The sequence below is a fragment of the Temnothorax nylanderi genome, unplaced genomic scaffold, assembly GCF_030848795.1.
Source record: "Temnothorax nylanderi isolate EJ_2023f unplaced genomic scaffold, tnyl_v1.0 TNYL_tig0122_pilon, whole genome shotgun sequence".
In the NCBI taxonomy this organism is placed as follows: Eukaryota; Metazoa; Arthropoda; class Insecta; order Hymenoptera; family Formicidae; genus Temnothorax; species Temnothorax nylanderi.
This window is the reverse complement of record NW_027249184.1, coordinates 339,921-361,176: the sequence shown is the minus strand read 5'-3', so window position 1 is coordinate 361,176 and position 21,256 is coordinate 339,921. Positions and strand designations below refer to the sequence as shown.

The 21,256-nt window shown below is 34.9% G+C and overlaps 5 protein-coding genes and 1 long non-coding RNA gene across 8 annotated transcripts; 2 read left to right on the top strand and 4 right to left on the bottom strand.

Annotated features, from left to right (window-relative positions):
• Positions 1–266: 266 nt before the first annotated feature.
• On the bottom strand, positions 267–4,044 carry LOC139776552 (uncharacterized). Its single transcript, XM_071713293.1, has 2 exons — positions 3,768–4,044; positions 267–3,402 (listed from the first exon to the last, which is right to left on the bottom strand). The coding sequence occupies exon 2, from the start codon at positions 3,372–3,374 to the stop codon at positions 639–641; it is 2,736 nt and encodes a 911-aa protein (XP_071569394.1). The 5' UTR covers positions 3,375–3,402; positions 3,768–4,044; the 3' UTR covers positions 267–638.
• Positions 4,045–4,083: 39 nt separating this feature from the next.
• LOC139776568 (small integral membrane protein 8) lies at positions 4,084–5,099 on the top strand. Its single transcript, XM_071713319.1, has 3 exons — positions 4,084–4,237; positions 4,416–4,665; positions 4,783–5,099. Exons 2-3 carry the CDS (start codon positions 4,492–4,494, stop codon positions 4,939–4,941), a joined length of 333 nt encoding a protein of 110 aa, XP_071569420.1. The 5' UTR covers positions 4,084–4,237; positions 4,416–4,491; the 3' UTR covers positions 4,942–5,099.
• A 515-nt stretch (positions 5,100–5,614) lies between these two features.
• Positions 5,615–9,450, bottom strand: Got1 (Glutamate oxaloacetate transaminase 1). 2 transcript variants are annotated; one of them, XM_071713313.1, is made up of 7 exons: positions 9,295–9,450; positions 8,888–9,161; positions 7,939–8,229; positions 7,596–7,867; positions 7,239–7,516; positions 7,010–7,152; positions 5,615–6,898 (listed from the first exon to the last, which is right to left on the bottom strand). In XM_071713313.1, the coding sequence occupies exons 2-7, from the start codon at positions 8,997–8,999 to the stop codon at positions 6,735–6,737; spliced, it is 1,260 nt and encodes a 419-aa protein (XP_071569414.1). In that variant the 5' UTR covers positions 9,000–9,161; positions 9,295–9,450; the 3' UTR covers positions 5,615–6,734. The 2 variants fall into 2 exon arrangements, with proteins under 2 accessions (XP_071569414.1, XP_071569415.1); XM_071713314.1 differs by having other exon boundaries at positions 7,596–7,852; positions 9,295–9,449.
• Positions 9,451–10,016: 566 nt separating this feature from the next.
• LOC139776557 (uncharacterized) lies at positions 10,017–16,347 on the top strand. 2 transcript variants are annotated; one of them, XR_011719114.1, is made up of 9 exons: positions 10,017–10,452; positions 12,029–12,178; positions 12,774–12,907; positions 13,016–13,136; positions 13,362–14,175; positions 14,321–14,561; positions 14,854–15,090; positions 15,164–15,488; positions 16,158–16,347. XR_011719114.1 is itself a non-coding variant. In XM_071713301.1 (8 exons), exons 1-8 carry the CDS (start codon positions 10,373–10,375, stop codon positions 15,226–15,228), a joined length of 1,842 nt encoding a protein of 613 aa, XP_071569402.1. In that variant the 5' UTR covers positions 10,017–10,372; the 3' UTR covers positions 15,229–16,347. The 2 variants fall into 2 exon arrangements, 1 of the variants encoding a protein (XP_071569402.1); XM_071713301.1 differs by having other exon boundaries at positions 15,164–16,347.
• LOC139776570 (uncharacterized) lies at positions 11,061–11,710 on the bottom strand. Its single transcript, XR_011719115.1, has 2 exons — positions 11,378–11,710; positions 11,061–11,261 (listed from the first exon to the last, which is right to left on the bottom strand). It is a non-coding gene; the product is annotated as an uncharacterized lncRNA (long non-coding RNA).
• Positions 16,348–16,589: 242 nt separating the features above from the next.
• On the bottom strand, positions 16,590–19,758 carry Srp72 (signal recognition particle 72). The gene is made up of 8 exons (XM_071713300.1): positions 19,596–19,758; positions 19,248–19,365; positions 18,891–19,146; positions 18,330–18,809; positions 17,860–18,222; positions 17,475–17,779; positions 17,189–17,401; positions 16,590–16,970 (listed from the first exon to the last, which is right to left on the bottom strand). The coding sequence occupies exons 1-8, from the start codon at positions 19,693–19,695 to the stop codon at positions 16,835–16,837; spliced, it is 1,971 nt and encodes a 656-aa protein (XP_071569401.1). The 5' UTR covers positions 19,696–19,758; the 3' UTR covers positions 16,590–16,834.
• Positions 19,759–21,256: the final 1,498 nt, after the last annotated feature.

Sequence of the window (21,256 nt, the reverse complement as noted above, 5' to 3'; positions counted from 1 at the left end):
ATTCGCTTCATTTTATGCCAAGAGCAAACTTTTAATGCGATTACAGGGTAAGGCGCGCAGTTCTTAATATTCAATTTCTAATTAAAATGATAGGTAAAGTGTATCTACATCTATTGTTTACTCATCGAAGTCGAATCAGAGATCAAGGGTACATACGTCGACTTTGCAACTCGCTGTTATAAAGTTTGATAGATGCCCCAGTTGCCCCACCCCTCGTTTGTATGTACACAATCGCGAAAAATGAAATAAATATAGAAACTTACACGAAGATTGTAAATAACAGTTTAATATAACAACTTATCATTTAAGTTAAGAGAAAATAAAGTTTTATGAGAAAAGTGTAGTTTTACTTCACTTTTAAAAATATTTGTACATGTATTTGCACAGACACAAAGTCATCCGAAGTAAGATTCAGTGCTACAATGCGTGTGACATCATTCATCATTGTACAATAAATAGTATTGATAGCATTTTATATTAGAGATGATTATTATACACAATGATATATCCATAAATCATAAATCTCTTATACATTATTGATGTGTTGTTGTGTTGTTGTTATTAAGTATTACTATTATACATATTCGAAGATAAAAGATGTTAATATATAATTTTGTATGCGTGCAATTAATTCATAATTACATAACTGCGTTCAATTGTAACATAAAATGTTCTTTCAATTCATTTGTACTGAAATCATCCACGTCGTCATTACTTTCCTCAAAAATATCTTGAACCGTGCCTGTTACAGTTTCCGTACCGTCCATCACGATTTCTCCGCAAAGCGATGTTGCGTTTTCCGCATGATGATACTGGGTATAAATTTCCACGTCACTTTCCATGGGCTGAGTATCGCGTTCTTCGTTCGTATTTTGTTTTAAAGAGATCACTTGTCGAATTTTGTTATTAGTTTTACTGGAATCGGAGATCCTGTCACTCGGAGGAGCTTGCAAAACCGACAATGCTGGAAGTGGAAACCCGTAATTTAACAACTTGTTGTATCCATTTGTACCGCAGATTTCTTTAATTTCTATCGCCATTGTTAGAACCCTCTCGGAATAGTCTTCCTTCATATTATCTATCATAATTTCGTGATATCTACTCGTATTCCCGTCCAAGAGCTTCTTTCTTCTCATAAAAGTTTGCATATTTAACATCTTCCTCTTATATGTGTTGGTATTTTTCTCTGCTCGCTCGAGATATTTCGAAGCCTTCTCCAATTTCCAGTTGAGCTCTTTTATTCGTTTGTCTCTTTGTTTGATTTGGCTCTCCAGCTGCCTTTTTTGTTGACATTCTATAGTTATAGTTTTCATTAAATTTTTATTCGTCTCTTCAAGATTACTCATTCTGTTCGATAAATCGTAAATCAACTTTTGTCTCATGTCCGTTTGTTTGTAGCTCGTTGAAGATGGTGTGCCATCCGTACTTTTGTTCAATTCATTCATCTTTCTTTCTATTTTCTTCGTCCTTGCTTTAAGCACCAAATTTTTATTCTGCAGTTTTTTCTCCAAGTCCTTAAGCAAAATGAGTTGATTAGATAATTGTCCGATAACAGTCTCTTGCAGTTTCACTTTTTCTTGTAATTTCTTGTATTCACATTTATTAGTATATACATTGGTCGTCGATTGTTCGATAACGCTGTCAATGGCATTATTTATGTCTAAATGGTCTAAACCCTTCTCTTCGTCCATATGCGGTGACAGTAACCTTGTGGTCAGACATTCATCATTTTTTAAAGTTGACAAAACGAACGATACTTGATCATTGTCTCTTGGCGCAATACTTGGCGGAAAAATATCGTTGTTGCGTTTATCTGTAGAATTTCTTCCTATCGGATAATCGTCTATTGTTATAATAGATGTAACAGGTGCATTATTTTTTTGCTGTAAACAAGTATTATCTTCTTGTTTATGTTCTTCAATGGTAAAATCTTTTGTATCTTGAAATAAATCTTGCATAATATCAAATACATCTTCGCGATCACCTGTCACCTTGACTGTGAATTTTGTCGTATCTAATATAATATCGTCTTCGTTGTATTGCGCAATTTCAGATACAACATTCAGTTCCTTTCTTACTTCATTTTCTACTTCCACGATGTCCGAAGTATCGCTGTTACTCATAGAATTTGTATCCGGGAAAGATGCATTTTGAACTGACCTTTTTATAGATTTCATAACTTCCTCTCGTGTTCTCCGTTTACCCTTTACAGCAGTTTTCAGGTTTGACGCAACATATACATTATCTCTGCTGAAAGCTTCTTCTGTGTATCCACAAGTTTCATCGATCTCTTTGTTGTCAACAATATAATCGCCATTGGTGGTATGTTGAACCAGCTTATCAACGTCATTAGTTCCACTGTTGTAAAATGTACACCTAGGGACACGTGCAAATTCTTCTCCGCTTTCACTACCAAAGATAATCTCGATGTTATCTCTATTGTCCGTAAGCATCTCTCCAATTTCATTCCTCGACGAATATTTATAATTTATACTTTTGTGAAATGGCATTTGCATTACTGGTTTCTCTAAAGTTCCTTTCCGATTCCTAGAGATTGAATCTAGTTCCACCTCCATATTAGATATATTGTTCTCTTCGCGGTGACCGTCGCAAATTTGCTTTAATTTCTCTTCTATTTCGTCGTAAGTATCATCGAAGACCTGATCGATGTCTCGTTTTATTTCTGTTTTTACAGCGACATTCTCATTCTGGTTACCAGTTGAGTTTATTTTTGCTATAAAATCACTGATAGTTTTTTTATTCTCCGCGCTTGCTTTTCCAGCGTCGTTTTCCTTGGCATTACTCTCCATCTCCATATTATTATCATCTGAAATTATAATAATATTTTCCTGTTGAAGATCGTTCATAATATCTATATACTGACCATAAAGTGCTTGTTTATTTTCTATCTTTATTGGAGAATGATTTGCTTGTTGATATACAAACGACGGTATAGATGGTATAGGATTATCGACATCCTGCGAATCAGAATCCTTTTCTTCCAAGTGCAGGCCAATCGACGAATGTTCAGTATCATTTTCCAAAGACTCTGTCATATAATCGTTTTCACATACGTTTTCATTCTTGGCATTGGTTAACTTGATACGCTTTTTGGCAGATTTTCTAGTTGACGTTACAGTGAAGATAGATGGGATGGCATTCTTCTTTAGTCTGATTCTACCATTTTCGGTTACAGACCATTCCTTAGGTTCAAAATGTACGTGACACAGAAAGGAATTGTTAGATGGTTCCCAATCGGCTCTTGCGACGCGATCCTGCCAGATTTTTCTCAATTTTGGATCGCGAGGGAAACATTTCATGATATATCCTTTTTCGCTGCGATTGTTGCAACCAACAGCCGCACAACCTGGCATTTTTATGGTCAGTCAAATAAAGAATAACCTGCAAATTTGAAATAATGTCAAAATCATAGTGTAGCGGCACAAAAAACCAGATAGCAACCAGATAATTGTATTTCGAACGGCATTTTATAAAAAGGACATTATTACACAAATTAAAGAGTACATCTATCCGTCTATAAATAAATAAATATATATACATATATATATACATATATATATATATATATATATCTTTCCTCTCAACTCTCTGCAAAGAAGTGTGACAATAGATCTATTTCGTTTTAAATGCAGAGGAAATGCAATTGAAGCGGTTTTTACTTGTATACTTTTGACGAATTGTTTTTAAAAACATGACATGTTGCGCCGTCCGACGATATATTATAAAAAATTTACAATTCTGCTTACCCTTTTTTTTACATTAGCTTCATTCCCATTCCGAGGGAGGTAGTTTATACAACATATAACGCCCCTCAAAAGATGACAATACCGCTCATAAACATTCGCATTATTAAATTCGCAAGGGTTAAGATACTCTTCAACTTAGCGCGCAAATAAATATATTGTCAAGCTTTCTTATATCACGAAGTATGTGTATGCGTGTTGTTAGGATTCTACGATCTGCTCAGAGTGCTCCAGATCTGCTACGATCTACGTGTCGCGGTGTCGCCGTGTCGCCGTGTGTCGCGTGTGTCGCGTACGCCGTAACATGGCCGCATTGGCCGCAACTCGTGAACTCCGTAATTATCTGGCAGCCAATAAGAGAGAGATTTCGGGTGCGGTGCGGTTTATTTGATGCTGCCAAATAAATATGCATCTATAAACCGGCCGATTTCCTTCTCTCTGCTATAAGCATTCCTTAATCCTTTCGCAGACAGGTAAGACAGGTTGAATCGTTGAATGGGGTTCAAGACGTTCAAGTCATTCAAGTTTCAAGTTATTATAGTTTAGTTACAACGCGCAACCGGCGCAACAATGTTATTAATATATAGAATATGATACCGACAGAGGATACCGACCTTAAGCCCAATCTAAATAGATCTCTCCCCAAATTAGGTTAAGTGGGTTAAGTTATTTACACATTTCACACGATTAGACATACGTAAGGACATAAGTGTGTCTGATCTGACGAATGTGGTGTGGACCGTGGACGACTGAGGAACGTGAATGTAAAACTTTGCAGCTGAAAGATAACGCGATGAATAAAAATAAAAATACTCGTCAAACAACGCCAGGTGATGGTTTACGATCATTACGGAGCACTACGTTATTCCGTGCCGTTAATTTCGAGTTGTATATCAAGCCGGTAAGATTATAAAACTTTGACAATCGGTTCGACAACTTCTCGAAATTGAGTCGTAGCCGATATTGTCAAATTATAAAATTGTTAATATTGTCATTAATGAAATGATGTTATTTGCAGAACAAAACCATTATGATTCTCGGTGTTATAGCAATGTTGGGTTGTTCAGGATACATATTTTATATGAATTCTAATCAAAAGAGGAACGATTATCGTACTTTAGTTAAATCAGACGACACTGTGGTATTAGTGAAAAAAGCATCCAAGTGGACGGAGTAAGAAAAACCTTAACGAACACAATGGGCATTGCTTGTAGTTGAATAACTTATTCAAGTCTTAACAATATATGTTTACATAAATCCAATTAAAGAATTCAGAACAATTGCATAAGAAATAGGCGAGCCTCTATTTATATTCTAATAAAGAAAGACTATTAATTCGTTTTGTTAATTTTTACAAAATTTGTTACCCAGTTTGCTTTAAAATCTTTAAATGATAGCGAGATATTCTATGTTATCACCTTTGATATTTTAAATATAACATTATACAGCATTAGTATGTATAATATATGTACATATATTTATATTATTAGACTATATTTGATAAATATCTATATTATTAGATAAAAACATTAAATTATATTTAGGAACGAAAGAAAACATGTTTTATTTTCAGATTTAAGAAATGTGCTTGTTATCTATAAATACGTTATGTATACACAACTTTTCTAAACCATGTCTGTATACATTATATTAATCTATATCCTTTTCCACTGTTGACTATACCATGTGTCTATTTTCCACGACTATCGGTTGGTTTTGATTTCGGAACAGAATAATTATCACAAAAATATATTCACATTATAAACTATTTTACCATACATATGTCTGATATGTGATATTTTTCATGTGTATTAGTTGCGCTTACTATTCAATTAACGTTTATCAATATATTTGTTTTCATAAAAGTTTAATAAGATACATATAATACATATAATTCTAATTCATATATGCACATGTACACACTCTTTTATAAGGAAGCCCACTGTATGTTGGAGAATCACTAGATATCGCTAAATGTTATTTATTGTTATTTTCCTATGTTCTATAGTACCAACAAATTGCGATATCTATAAACTAATTTCTATTTTCGTGCTCTTTTTTTAATCGATAAGAACATTTATTTTTTGTATAGTGCTATTAGATATATTACTGTTATGAAGAAAATATCCAAGTTTAATCTAAATCAATTCTTTTATCACACATAGCATAATTATTAAAACAGATCCAAACTATTATCACTTTAATATCAAGATATTTTTCTTGTGTATATATATATATATATATAATTTTTTTTTCATAATAGAGATATATCTTTTTCTACACAAGCTATGTATATATCTTTTATTCTGTAGTTTAAAATCATGAAATTATATAGATTATAAAATCTGCTAAAATTTCTAACAACAAACAAGTTATATTTACTTTTCCAGTTATTAATTTAGAACACTTGATAATTTTCACAGCATAACAATTTTCCTAAGCTACTAGATAACTTTTACTTTTAACAATATGAACTACATACATATCTAAAAAAAATTTTCATATAACAATACGCATGATATATAATTTATACACATAGAAAATTTGGCATCATTGTAATACTTTGCAATGTTTTGTACTTTATCTTGTAAAAGTTTGTAGTAAAGAAAAGTGAAAAAAAAAGACAATTTAACGCAGGAAAGATAACTGTATATAATTCGATGTCAAAGCCAGATAAGGACAAAATGCATGACTTTATATAACCAATATTAGTAAAAAATAATTTCTAATTAATAATAAAAATTATTTTTTACTAATATTGGGTATATATATACACGAGAGCTGTTTAAAAAGTTCCCGAACTTTGTCTTTATAATTTTTGGGGTTCAGAAGGAGAGAAAGCTGACTAAGTTGCAAGTAAAACCCAAGACAAAGTTCGAACTTTTTGAACAGCTTTGGCATATAAAATATATAAATATTGCCATATTTTTATTATGCTTGATTATTAATTTGTACTTTTAATATTCTATCTTAACACGTACAGTCGTTCTGTGCTTCTGGAAACAGCTTCATCGTTTCATTAATTGCGTTTGCCACATAATCCAAATTATTTTCATTGAGTCCGCACATATTGATACGCCCACTGCGTAACATATAAATGTGATAATGATCTCTTAGATGCTGCACTTGTTTCTCTAAAAAAAAATTGGAGAAAAAATTGTTTTGGTAACCTTTTTATAACATAGCATAGTTTTATCAAATCAATTGCATATTGTAAAACAAAAAATATAATTTTTACAACTAACCAGTGAGTCCTGTATATGAAAACATTCCAATTTGCTGAATAATATGATCCCAAATACCTGGGGTACCTAATTTGAGCAGTCTATGATGCAAGCCTACTCTCATTTGTTTAATTCTACTAGACATTGTTCTAATATGATCTTTCCTAAAATATCAAATCGCATTATTATAGTAATTAGAATACAATTGTTTTTCGGTGTTTTATATTTTATAGATTTTACAAATCAATACCATTCCTCAAAGAGCTCTGGATTCCTCAGCACAGTCGCAACAATTCGAGCACCGTGATTAGGAGGATTGCTATACATTCCTCGGATAATTAACGTTAATTGTGATTTAACTTGAACTATCTCCTTCGTATCGGCCAACACAAACACGATGTTACCAACTCTTTCGTTGTATAATCCAAAATTTTTTGCAAAACTTTGCGTACAGATGAATTCGATTCCACGTTCGGCAAACATTCGTACAGCATATGCATCTTTATCTAAATCTCCACTTGCAAAACCCTATTAAGAATCAATGTTCAGATTTACTAAAGCGTGTTATAAAAATAATCATGATAATTAAGTTTGCTTAGATATTGACCTGATATGCACTGTCAAATAGTGGAAAAAGTTGTTTTTCCTGTATGACATCAGCTATTTTAGTCCATTGCTCCGGAGTTGGATCGCATCCAGTGGGATTGTGTGCACACGAATGTAGAATAATTACAGCATTTTTTGGAGCATCTCGTAAATCACGGAGCATTCCTTCTAAATCGATGTTATGAGTCTTTTCATCCCAATATGTATATTCGCGAGCGTTTTTAAATCCTCCATTAGTAAATACCAGTCTGTGATTTTCTGCCAGCACATAATCTTACGATACATGGAAATTTTCACTAGTAGATGGAATAAGAAGAACGTATTATTCTCTGAAATTTACTTACCCCAGGAAGGTTTACTATAATAAAAGGTATCGTAATGTAGAATACGACTGAAAAATTCAGCAGCAACACGCAGTGCTCCAGTACCGGAAAGCGACTGAATACCAAAGGCACGCCCTTGGGCAATAACAGGAGAATTTGTACCTAATAACATACTCGTAGCAGCTTCGCTAAACGCTTCTAAGCCAAGAACTGGCAAATATTCATGATTTTGTAAATCATCGGCTGCAAGTGACTTTTCTACCTTTCTTACAACTGGTAGAACCCATGGTTTACCTTCGTTGGTACGATAAGCTGAAAAGAATTTCTATATTTTTTTAATGATTCATAGGTAGATTATAGGTAGATGTTACAGCATAAAATTAATTAAGCGTGTATAAATTACAAAGAGAAATACAAATTGGGCTTTAAAGTATGCAAAATTTATGTTTCGAGAAATGTTCTTACGCAAATTGAGAAACAATTTTGTTACGTAATACTGTCAATATTAATTAATACTTATATTCACAGATGTATAAAAAAAATTAATCTGTTAGATTTTTAAGATGATGCATTTGATAAAACTTATAGATTCTTATTTGCTCTTTTATATATTATTTTTTTACAATAATTGAGCAAGAAAAATTGCGTGTATGTGTGCGTAGGTATCTGTGTGTGAGTGACATGGAACATTATGTAATCACTTTGGAAGTAACCCAAGGATTCAAGGTATAGAGATAAAAAAAAAGTGTTATCTTACACACAACTCATATAGTTTTTAGTTATGTTTATTAAAATGTAAAATATGTTAATTTAATAGAAAAAGTGCTAACTTTTTGAAAAACTTGCTAAAGGCAAGCATCACTGTAAATCTGCAGTATGAATAAAATCGATCTTGTCTTTCTTTAGTAAAAATCGGATAAGAAACTTAGTCTCGAACATAATACTTATTAGAAATAAAATCGTTACATACCTCCGATAGTAAGATTAACTTTATTCTCGTAAGTATCGTCGACGAATGCTTTTTGCAACGCAAAAACTTCGATAGGAGGTCCCAATTCTATTCCGGTGAATCTGGTATTCATGTTGTCAACACAAGACAGCAGTAAGTAGATAACAACAGTGGCGATGTAATGATATTAAATTTCAAGAACTCGTCAGAGAGAGAGAGAGAGAGAGAGAGAAGTTCACAGTTGCAGCCTGCAGCGTGAATATGCTATGTGGCTATGTGCTGGATCTGGACCAATCTGGACATGTAAAAAGCGGTGTTGAAGTAGAGCCGCGCGAAGACTAGCCAAGTGATCTTTAATCTGTCTGGTGTGCGCGGGCGCCACTGGCGGGTGTATGCCAGTGTATGCATATATTTACATACATACATACCTCGCGATTTTTTACGCTATTACACCGTTTGACGTAAGGGGGGACGTAAGTAGCTAATTGACAAAGGTCATATATCTCACTTTCGTATCATGTGATATGCAATGGCTCTCAATGTATCTGGCTATTAAATTAGACTACGTTTACACGGCCCGATGTATGTATGTATGTATGCGTTCCAAAATTCACTCTAGCTAAAATGCTATAGTGTATGTACGTGACGTAAACTATAGACGTTAGTTACTCAGAGTGAATTTTGGAACGCAGCCAAAACTGTGCAGTGAACATACTATACTGGAATGCCCGCGTTCAGGAAACACAACTGTTGAGTAAGCGCTCAGTGATTCTTTAATATGATTGGTTCTTGCCTTTGGTTCTTCTCCGGATCTAAGTGTAGAACCAATAACGAGAGCTCACTCAACGTTTGTCTCCTGGGGGTCGATTCTGTATCTTGGGACGAGGTGAAAATTACAAAAGTGAGGAAATTCACTAGAGAATCTACAATTTCATTTGTCGAAATCTAGTAAATCTGTTCACTTTCCGCATTTTTAGTTCGCGCGAGAAATACGTAATAGGCCCCCCTTGTTTCATTTCAGGGTGTGTTCCGATATTCACTGCCAGTACTGAATATCTATAGTATACGTGACGCAAACTATAGATTTTCAGTACTGGCAGTGAATATCGGAACACATGGGTCAGTCTTTAATCTTCACCTTCTTTATAAAAATATGGCATATGGCCATATAGCAAGCATGGCAAATCAGGCAAATGGCAACAAATGGCAAATGGCAAATGACATAGGGCATAGGCAATAGATAGTGCATGTATTTGAGTGTATTCAATTCAATTCAATTCAATTCAAGTCAAGTGTATTCGAGCGTAGCGAAGCGGTTTGTTGTGTAATCAGTGTAATATACGAGTTTGTGTAATAACAAGAATAACAAGAAGATCGAAACTGATTGAAACATGAGTAGAAATTCGTATCTCGACCTCGACAAATAACGAATGTTCGTATCCGCTGACTGCTGACTGCTGACACCCGCGAATACGTATATACTTTGTGAATGTTAACGAAAGATAAATGAGTTTGCAAGATAGCCTGTTTTCCGAGGATGTTGAATACGACGTAACCATCTTTATGAAGGATAAGACGCGTAAGAGGTACGAGAATATTATAACAAGCTTCTTAGAATAGAGTATTGTAACTTAAAACACGGTGCAAGACGACGCCGATGTCGCCGATGTCATCTTGCATCATCTTTGGAGGTTAAGATTAGTTTCCTCACGGTATATTCGTTGGTGGTCGCAAACACACACATGTAAAACAGTTTTGTTCTTTCGATTCCTTTTTGATCTTGATTTCACTATTTGGTACATCACTATATAGTATATCTGCATACATATATACATATAATGCATTGGCAAATAAAAAGGACTCGTATGTACTAATACTACTAATGTATGTCGTGTCGAACAAGAATTCGGATCTGAAGAACGAGATTACCGTGAGTGGCAGAGTCGCAGAGTGGTCCAGGACAGCCCAGGATTCCCATGCCCCATGCCCCATGCTCAGGATAGAATAGAATTTATTAATAGTGCAGGAGCAGAGGATATATATATATATATATAGTATGTATGTATGTAGAGAGAGTTTTCGTTTTTGCTAGAGTACAAAGAGTCGAATCGTAATTCCATTTTTTTTATTACATTCTACTGCTCTATATCTATTTATGTTTGTATATGATTTGTGCTGCGTAAATTAATGTAAATAGTTTTGGTGTACTTTTATTGCCACAGCCGATACATTGATAAATATTTGTACATATTTGCATCCGTAGAACGATACACATCGACATTAAAATAGTAAAATAGTAAAATCCTGGAAAGTTTTATGTCTCACAGTCTCACATCAGATTGTAGATTTGCAAATGCATATTTCTTTCCCTGTGCAATATTTGTATTAGTCCATCCTGGGTATATTTATATAGAGTAAAGTACAATTTGTCGATTTTGAACATGTAATTTGATTCTTATGCACGTGGTTAGGTGAATAAGTAATTTAGTACTCGCATGACCACATGCTTACATGTTACATGATATAAAACAGCACGCTCTGCTTTTTCCTTGCAGGAAAAAGGGAACGTAAATACGTAAATAAACTGAATTAAATTGGTTTCTCATTTTCACGCCGTTTAATGATAGACATATGAAGCAAGTAGGATATTTTTCCTCCTGATTGCTCGGGTATTGTGCACTGTACACTGGGATCTCGCCATTCGCGGCATTCGCGCTCATTAGAGTCATTAGGCGACAAAAGAAGAGGTCGAGGGAAAATTTGTGACATTGATGACATTGATGACTGTCTGACTGATGATGGCGAGTCGTAAGACACGCCGATGTCTACGCCGACGCTACGCGTAACGCGAGTCCTCGTGAAACGAACAAGACTTACGAGACGAGTCAGACGTCAGACGAGGAGAAAGTGAACGGGTTATGTAAAAGTTAGCTGACGTTTATATATCGTTTCGTCTCTTCCCCTTCCATCCTCGTCTCGAGTCTCGAGTCTCGAATCAGTGCCGTAAGGCATTACGTTCACCAAAACGAAACGAACGAAACGAACGGAAACCTACTGCGATACCCCAAACCCAAACAGCACAGTCCGCTCGCGGCTCGATCTCACTTTCAGCGAGAAACGCGTTCTTTCTTTTCAGTCTTTTCAGTCTTTTCACTTTTGCAGAGTGCTCGTCTTTCCGCCTGTCAACAATTATCGTCGGTACATAATACACCAGCTGATACAGGACCGTTTCCCGGATTTGCTGCATACATTCTCGATCGGCCAAGGCTCGGCTAGACGTACCGTAGTATGCTACAAGAGCGATGTGAAAAGGTACAGATATGACAAAGTGCTAAGAATTATTCTTCTCAGCTTCGATGTCCGCTAAGTTGCGAATTTTTCCGCTAAAATATTCCATCGATTTATTAATTTATTTGAACCGCAAGTATTTGAACGCGCAAACGATTATTTGTGGTTTTTCTTTTATCAATGGTTTTTCGCCGCGACGATCTGATTTTCAGAGTTAACACGTATGGCGCATGTATTGTAATTATAACGATGTGTATCACGTATGTATAAATGACATTTTCAATATGTAAAGTATATGTATGTTTGTGTGCGTGTATGTGTGTACGTGTGTATAATTGCAATGCTATACGCTGTACAACGCAAACGAAAGTGAAATTGATCGAGATTGTCTCTCGATCGTAAGATCATTCTATTCCGTCTGTATCTTACTTACTTCGGAATCACACAATTATGATTCCGAAACATCAAGAATGGTTTTTCTTTTTTAGTGTTTGGAATAAGACTAATCTTATCCCAAACACCATATTTCCAATTGATTGCTCTAGTTTTTTTGACACAAGAATATTTTTAAAGAAAGCTTGGTTCAGAAAAATTACATATCATTATTTTTGTTATAAAGAGATTGGGATTCACCGAATGTTCCTGAGTGTAAAACAAACTGTACGACGAGACAAAAGGATACGACTCGCGGAATGGGTATCGAAGGCCGACGCTCACCCTCGACATCTCCAGAGTGCAAACTGCAGCGACAAGGTTATTATGAATATAAATTTATTGACGATGAATAATCGTCATGTCATGTGACAGGTACTTTTAAAACAGTTCCGTTGCGAGATACTTGAAATTTTCATTTGTTTTTAGCAAAGTCAGTACCAACGGTAGAGATTTATAGGCCGCCAGCGGCTAGGAGAGCTAACAATTGCTCTGGGATAAATAGTACACAGACACAGATACAATCGACTGCAGATATCTCTTCGGTCAAGTAAGGCTTACTAAATTATTATTTTTTAATCATATTTGTTAATCATAATTATTGTATAATCGTTATATGATATACATGCGCATATACTAGAATGTATCTAGAGTGTACTCGACAATTGGCACATGCATAGTGAGCGTATTTTTTATTTTCACGTTATAATTTTACACGATCGATACTAGCGATTCCAAACATGTTGTCAATATATGTATATGTATGTGTATGCAGAAATGTACGTCAAAAACGACCTGATCGGGCGGTTTACATACCTAGACATCGCAGAAGTTTAGAAACTGAAGATAAGAAGCCGCAAAGTCTAAAAATTTCTCAGGCGACATTAAATGGAGATTTAAATATAAATAATAATTCTAAATTACAAGATGTATGTTGTAGTCAACAAAATATAGACGATACGACTCGATCGTTGAATGATCAAATCTCCGAGAGTCGCGGTACGAAGATTGAGGATGAACATTTCCCGCGAGAGATTTCAGAAAACGTAGTTTCTTTAGATTCTGGGAATATGTCCGATACTCGCGGTAATACCGAGCACATGTATAAATTTTCGGAAGAACTGAAAGAAGATGTGCCAACTTTGTCCGAAGAGAAAGAAACTGTCACAACCGATAATACTGACGAAAATAATACTAATTCCAATCTATTAAAATCATCCAACCAATTTGAAATTAATGACAAACAATTAGGACGGATACAAGAAAGTATTAAAGAAAACCAATTCTCGCTCGAACATTTAAGTTGTAACGATGTAATTGATTACAAAGATAGACAACTAGTTGAACAGAATGTAGTATCGGATATTCTAATAATTTCCGATACCGTTCAAAAGAAATCCAAACAGTCTGAACAACTCTCTTCAATTCTTGTAACATCACCTGAGAAAAAAGTAAAAAAGGTAGAAAGGCAAAAGAGCAAACCGGCTGCACCACCTTCTCCACCTTTGAAAATGAACAGAGATGAATGCGATTGGGATAGCTTATTTGACGATAATGGCGATTGTTTAGATCCCACATTGATAGAAGAGGTCAGTATATTACGTATCTTGCGTTTTTATATCAAATAACCTTTACTGCGTTTGTCTATTTTGTTGTGTGCAATTGGTTGGTTATTTATATATTGTCTCTCTTTTTCTCTTTCTTTCTCTTTCTTTCTCTCTCTCTCTTATTTAGCTTACGTCAGCAGTAGGTGAAGTAGTGATAGAACAACCAAAGAACGATTACAAGACATACAGCAAGCAAGTTGAAGTGTCCAGTGACGAGTATGCACACGTTGTAGAAATTTACAATTTTCCTTCCGAGTTCAAAACTAGCGATTTAGCGGCTGTCTTCAGCTCTTTTAAGAACGGTGGCTTTGAGCTGAAGTGGGTGGACGATACTCATTGTTTGGGAGTTTTCAGCAGTCCTCTCGTTGGTATGTACATATATATATGCACGTGTCTAATAATTTATATTAATATAAAAATAATTAATATGTAATCTTTGTATATCTTTATTGAAAACAGCTTAATAACTTATTTTGACAAGGAAATTTATACTCGAGAAAATTTACGATTATTTTACATCTTTGGTACTGCTAATAGTATAATAATCAATAATTCATTATCAATAATTGTTGAAAATAGTTTCCTTCCGATAAGCCCAATTTTAATCAGACTTATTGCAATTAGCTACATTCTTTTTTGCTTCTTTTATTTTCCTTTAAGCTGCCGAAGTGTTAGCCTCGAATCATCCATTTGTGAAAACGAGACCACTTAGCGAAGCTACTGCTTTGAGTAAAACGAAAGCTAGAAGAAGCGCAGAATTTTTGCAACCTTATAGGAATCGTCCCGAAACATGCGCCGCCTTAGCTAGAAGATTAGTTACAGGTGCATTGGGTGTGAAGCTTGCCACAGCTAGACAAGAACGTGAGCACGAAAAGAATATATTACGTGAAGCAAAAGGTAATCTTTGAAAAGTAAAAATAGTCTTCAATAATTATTGAAGAGATTATTAAGAGAGATTTTTGCATTACAGAGAAAAGACGATTAGCCAACAAACAACGAGAGGATGTTTGGGAGGGCATAATACCTACAAAGTAGCATCATATATCGCTAATATATAAAGGAATATTTATAAGGATTTATACCTCATTGTACATTATACGCATTCACATTATTGTGGCTGCGTAGTTTGACATAGCCCATCATGGCTCGCATGATGTTATTCTCATATTAGCGCGCATGCGTATATTTGTGCCTTACTCGTCTATTCTTTACATTGATAAATAGAAAATTGAACAACCATTTTCCGCTTTGTGTGCGACAGAAAACCTACGATAATTTATCAGTAAATGAGTTCGGTACGTAAACATAGCTATATATAGTAAATATCTGGATTATTTAATTGAATAATTATCTTTCAAACATTGTTGAGACAATATTGTTATCATTTTACATATGGATGTATCGGTGTAAAGAAAAAGTAGCAAAGACGACCAGCAATGGTCACCCATGTCCCCTACACTTTTCTGATACAAGAATGCATTTTTTTTTTTTTTAAGAATATAATTGTAATACTGAACAATGATTCACTTGAAATTAAAATTTGATATCAGAGTTATAAATGTAATGGTAAAGATATAGAGAAAAACTGAGAATATTTTGCAAATATCTTGATGATTGATCATTATTATGAGTTTATACACAGCAACAAACAATAATACATATAGTGTAGATTGATCGCAAGACAATAAGTTATTGCTAGTAACAAGATTCTTTCACGCGCACATCGATTATAGCGATATTTCAAAATATATCTTTACAAGGTTTTTACATAGTTGGACAACATAATTAGTATAAAAACATTATCGAAAATATTGTGGCGTTAAAATTATATTCCAACGTAATACTATTTTACAGTTTTGACTTATGCCACTCTCTCTCTCTCTCTTATATGTCTGTTACATACATATAGGTACATATAAATTTTACAAGCCAACGCACAATCACATTATCTATTTATATTACAGAGTTGCTGAGTATAAAGAGAACAGATGGTATTTTTATATACAATTGTTATCAATGTGAAACAGATATGTATATCACCTATCCCTAGTCAATGTACACAAAAGATGCGTTACTTACATGTTAATATGTCACGAATTGATTAAGAGGATTTTTTGTGAGAAAAGAGAAATAAAAATATTTTCTAAAACATAATTTAATATTGTCTATATTGTATTTACATACATCTATATGTATTTGCAATAAATACGAACTTTTTCGAGTTTTCTAAACAAATTTGCAAAATACAAAAAGAAAAAGATGTCCATAATAGAATATATGTTGTTAGTAAGAATAAAATTAATCGATACATTTTTTTTAATGCATTAAATGCATGAAACGCATTAAGATCTGGTAGTGGTATCTGTGAGCGACAAAATTGATGCTTGTACAAGTGATAGAGAGGTCATAATTGTATTTCTTCAATAATACACCTATAAAGTGTGTACAATATTACTTTTTAATGGCAGTATTACATCTTGCGTTTTTCACAAAATACAGCTACATAGTAGCAAATAATCCATTTGATTATTTTTTCAGTTTGTATTTTTCGGTAACAAATGTTTCTTTTCAATAAAGTTATGGAATCTAATTTGTTTAATATCAAAAGACAATCGAGTTCAGTGAAATGACATGAGAATCATTACCACTTGCTACCTTTCTTCTTCTTTTTCTGTTGAACTTTGCGTTGTTGCTGACGTGGTCCAGAAGTTTCCACTGTGGAACTATGACGAGGGTTTGGAGAAGGCTTAGCATTTGCAGGCATTTTAGTGATATCGCTGTAAAATAAAATACATTATTATCTTTTTAATTATTAATTCGTCGTATTTTACAGTAATGCAGGGGTGACGCATGGCTCATTGTGAGAACGGCCGACTGATGGTTGGTCCCAAGTTTGTATTCCCGACCATCACTCCAAACATGCCTCTCGATTTTTTTCAAAGACTTATAGAAGAATTCTCATAAATATGCGCCTATATATATAGGCTGTACGTACTAAAGATCACTAGCTCCTGTAGCGACTCCCTGTGTTCCTTTCATAGCGGTATCCCTATTCCTTCTATCCCGCTTCTTACGGAATCCACTACGTTCGTGTCTCGGTAACCATCGCTCTGGATCTGGCACAACATTTGGATCGTAGTGCTTTGGTAGTTTACCCCTGCGTTTACGTTTCTTGTACTTCTTTTGAATTATATCTGATATTGGTTTGCTGGTAAAAAAATCAAAACGTATATGATTTTACTATTTGAATTGAAATAACTTGATTGAAATATAATACTTACCCAGGCGAAGGTTCGATCTTTTTCTTTACTACTTTAGTCCCGATAACCCAATTGCTGCTTTCTAATGCGTCAACGTCGGTAGTTTCGGCAAGATCATGAAGCGGCGGTAATCTTTTGGATAATGACTGTGCTTTTGTAGGGCAGAACTGTACATAAGCTACTACTAATTGAGCTAGAGTCTTGGTGTCAGACGGTGAGGCATCTACTAATTCTTGGAGAATGTCAGCAGCAATCTTGAGTTCTCCACCACGTAAGTAAAAATTAGCAGCTTGTCGCCACAATTCTCCCAAATTTTCAGTGGTTTCCTGAAAGGAAATTTTCCATGTAACTTAGTAAAAAAGTGTCACGTGGAAAATATGACAATGCATATATCCAATTTATATACCTTGTTCTTTTTATAATAAGCGACTGCATTTGTTAGAGCAGCTGAAGCTCTTTCCCGGTCGTTATCAGCTAAGTGAAGCGTAACGAGCGCGCTAACTATTCCAGGTAGAGATCTATCCCTTTCGTTTAGATTCTCAAGAATAGCGATTGCATCTTTTCTTTCATCGTGACTTAAAAGTACTTGCACGCTGGCCAATTTCATAGGTAATTCCTTTTCACCAACTGCGTGTTCGATTAATAGTTTTGCTGCTTCTTTTGGCTTACCTTCTTTACTAAGTTGTACAGCTTTGATAAACATTGCATCTGCTGCAAGCATAATGCAATCTTTCGCAAGATTATTGCACAGTTGGTGACATTGTTCTCCCTGAAAATATATAATAAGCGCGCGTCATCTTAATTTAAATAATAAGACTAATAATACTAACCCCCCCCCCCCCCCACACACACAGTATCATCATACACCAGGCTTACTTGATCAGTGTAAAACGCTAACAAACACTGATTGTATGCGATATTTCTTCTTTGCTTAGAAGTTAATTTGTGCTCTAGACTTTCGTGAGTGGCACTTTTCATTCTCTTTTTACTATCAAAGACATTTTGATCTTTATTCAGGCATACTAAATTGTTGCTAGCTACAGCGACCAATGCAATATCGTCTGGCTTGGCCTTTAGAGCAGCAGTATACAACGCATGTGCTTCTTTATCTCGTCCTTGCAATTGTAAACAATAGCCAAGCTGTACTCGAATTACACCCAATTCATTCTCAATCTCCTCTTCAGATGCTCCATCTTCCTCCAATCCTTCCTTGCACATTTTCTCAGCAATTCGTAATTTCTTTTCCGCTTCTACTAAAGTAGCTTTATCATCTCTACTTCCTTGTGCGAGTAAACAACACGCCGCATTATATGTTAACTCGTAAGTATGTTCGCGTAAGGAAGGAACTTCTAAATCCTAGAAATAATTTTTATATGTTAAAACTATTGATATTTTAATATTAAACTCTTTTGATTTTCTAAAATGCACGTGACTTACAGAACCCTCGATTGCTAAGTTTCCGAGAACAGCCGCAAGATTTGTTTCTCTTTCTTCTTCATATTCGTCACTTGAATTCTTAATAATATCTCTATATACTGCAAAACATTCTTCATATTTCTCTAAACGATATAATATCTGAGCTTTTAGTTCTTTAATCTTCAGGGAAGGATTTTGCACATTTTCTATTACTTTTAATGCTTCGGAAACTTGATTTAAACGATATAGACAGTATCCTTTCTCAAACTCCATATTCCTAGATTAGAGAAAAAAAACTTATAAAATATTATATATATATATATATATATATATATATATATATACATATATATATATCATTATATAATATTGTCATACGTTGCCAATTTGGGAGTTTTAACAATAAGTTGTAATGCATCGTTGAATTTGGACAGCTGGATACAGCAAATGATCTTACAGTGAAACGCCGCTTCTTCATCTTGGGAAATGCCTAAAACTAAATAACAGAATGTGAATTACCTCATAGTACCCTAAATGACACATTTTGTTTCACAATGCTTTTCGCATCTAAATTGTCTCAAGGAATGATATATAAACATAATTTTACACAAATACATTAAATGATATGAAAGCGTTACAGCAGCGAGTAAAGATACCAATTATTTTTGTCGTGATTACCGATTTTGCTTTCATTTTAACGAATAATTTAGTTTTAACTTAGCTTACTTCGGTTTGCAGTTTTTAGAGCCCTCTCATATTCCCCATTTTGTCCTAATTTATTTAATTCCGTATACAATGCAGAAAGGTTACTTTCTTTCGAAGCCATATTTTTCAATCAAGCACATACGTAAATACGTATACGTGTAACTGATGAACTAACCACAACTGACAAGTGCTGACAAGTTACGGGGCGGGGGAAGAACAATGGTCACGTGGTATTTATTGGTGCCGTCAGAGAGAAGAGAGAAGCCTGAGAGAGGCCATCCCGGCCTTTTTCGTGGGACCGTCGAAAGCCTCCGTACACTACCGCCAGTACATCCATTTTCGAAATTGGTACTACGTAGTCACGTTCATTTTCCGACACTGCCGATAAAACATCATTTTGCGCGTCCTGTGCTACATCTGCAAATGTATACATTGCAGTGTCGGAAAGAGAAAAAGTGAGAGAGGGAGAGAGGACTATTAGATATTTAACATATACTACGTTTACGCGAGCGATTACTGCGGGTTTGTTCTGCGCGCCAATAAAACAATGGGCGCGCAGAACAAACCCGCAGTAGCAATTGAATGTGATTGGTTCTTACTTTAAAACCAACAATCGATATAGAATGTTGGTAGGTTGACAACTCAGCAGTTGTTTTGCCAAACGCGCGACCATTCTTTTATTATAGATTATATTCATTAATGCGGATATTATGTTAATAAGTATTGTCATTATTCCAGGGCATACAAGCACTGAACAAGAAAATGAACAAAAAGAAACGGAAGTGGTTTATACGAGTGAATCGTATAATCGTACCAAATGAGAGTATGTGCTGCACATGCTTAAACGCCACTGCAGAATATATATTTATTCCATGTGGACATTTATGTATTTGCAATAATTGCCAAGAACAATTGGAAGATGAGAAATGTCCACTATGTCGAGAGAAATACACAAATTGTATTCGCGCCATAATGACTTAAATGTATAAGTGAGTGAGTGAGTGAGTGAGAGAGAGAGAGAGAGAGAGAGAGATATGGTCATGTACAGTGGCGAACCACACGCTGAATGAAGCCATAATGTTCTCTTGGGATAAATGATGAAGGTGGTTTCCCGTTTCCTTCCTTCATGGACCAACGGTTTTACGTCTCTTTCCGATAGACGGTAGCGCCGATATCTCCTCTTTCCCCACCATACCCGTCACGGGGCAGGTGAGGGCGAGTCCCCCATTAGGAGGGAGAAATCGACTTGATGGCGACCCCCGAAAATTCCGAGGAGGCGCGGCATCCTGTAGTCCCCGCCGCCTTCTACTAGACCCGCCACGAATCACCGGGAAAAAAACCCCACCAGGATTTTGTGTACCCGGCTGGGATCGAACCCGGATCTCCGGAGCGTGAATCCAGCGTCTAGCCTAGGAGACCACTGACTCGCTGCTTTTACAAACAGGTCTAAAAGAATAAAAAAATTGTTTTAGACTATAAGGATAAGGTTGAATTATAGATATATTTCAGTTATAATTTATTTATTAATTAACTGTACATACAGTAATATTAATAAGTGATACATATATGGCACTGCGTATATATAGAAATATACATATATTATTATTTATATCCTGCTGATTTGTTAATTTTTCGTGGCATGCTAAAAATTGTGCTCAAACTAAATTATATAATTAGTAACT

Coding starts and splice junctions, on each gene's coding strand:
- Got1 (XM_071713313.1), bottom strand. CDS start 8,999: ATGAATACCAGATTCACCGGAATAGAATTGGGACCTCCTATCGAAGTT. Junction 7,868..7,938: donor TTATAGTAAACCTTCCTGGG/GTAAGTAAATTT, acceptor ATGTATCGTAAG/ATTATGTGCTGGCAGAAAAT. Junction 7,517..7,595: donor TATTTGACAGTGCATATCAG/GTCAATATCTAA, acceptor GATTCTTAATAG/GGTTTTGCAAGTGGAGATTT.
- Srp72 (XM_071713300.1), bottom strand. CDS start 19,695: ATGGCTTCGAAAGAAAGTAACCTTTCTGCATTGTATACGGAATTAAAT. Junction 18,810..18,890: donor ACTTAGCAATCGAGGGTTCT/GTAAGTCACGTG, acceptor AATTATTTCTAG/GATTTAGAAGTTCCTTCCTT. Junction 17,780..17,859: donor CTTATTATAAAAAGAACAAG/GTATATAAATTG, acceptor ATTTCCTTTCAG/GAAACCACTGAAAATTTGGG.
- LOC139776568 (XM_071713319.1), top strand. CDS start 4,492: ATGTGGTGTGGACCGTGGACGACTGAGGAACGTGAATGTAAAACTTTG. Junction 4,666..4,782: donor TCGAGTTGTATATCAAGCCG/GTAAGATTATAA, acceptor TGTTATTTGCAG/AACAAAACCATTATGATTCT.
- LOC139776557 (XM_071713301.1), top strand. CDS start 10,373: ATGAGTTTGCAAGATAGCCTGTTTTCCGAGGATGTTGAATACGACGTA. Junction 13,137..13,361: donor GCAGATATCTCTTCGGTCAA/GTAAGGCTTACT, acceptor ATGTGTATGCAG/AAATGTACGTCAAAAACGAC. Junction 14,562..14,853: donor TTTCAGCAGTCCTCTCGTTG/GTATGTACATAT, acceptor TTTTCCTTTAAG/CTGCCGAAGTGTTAGCCTCG.
- LOC139776552 (XM_071713293.1), bottom strand. CDS start 3,374: ATGCCAGGTTGTGCGGCTGTTGGTTGCAACAATCGCAGCGAAAAAGGA.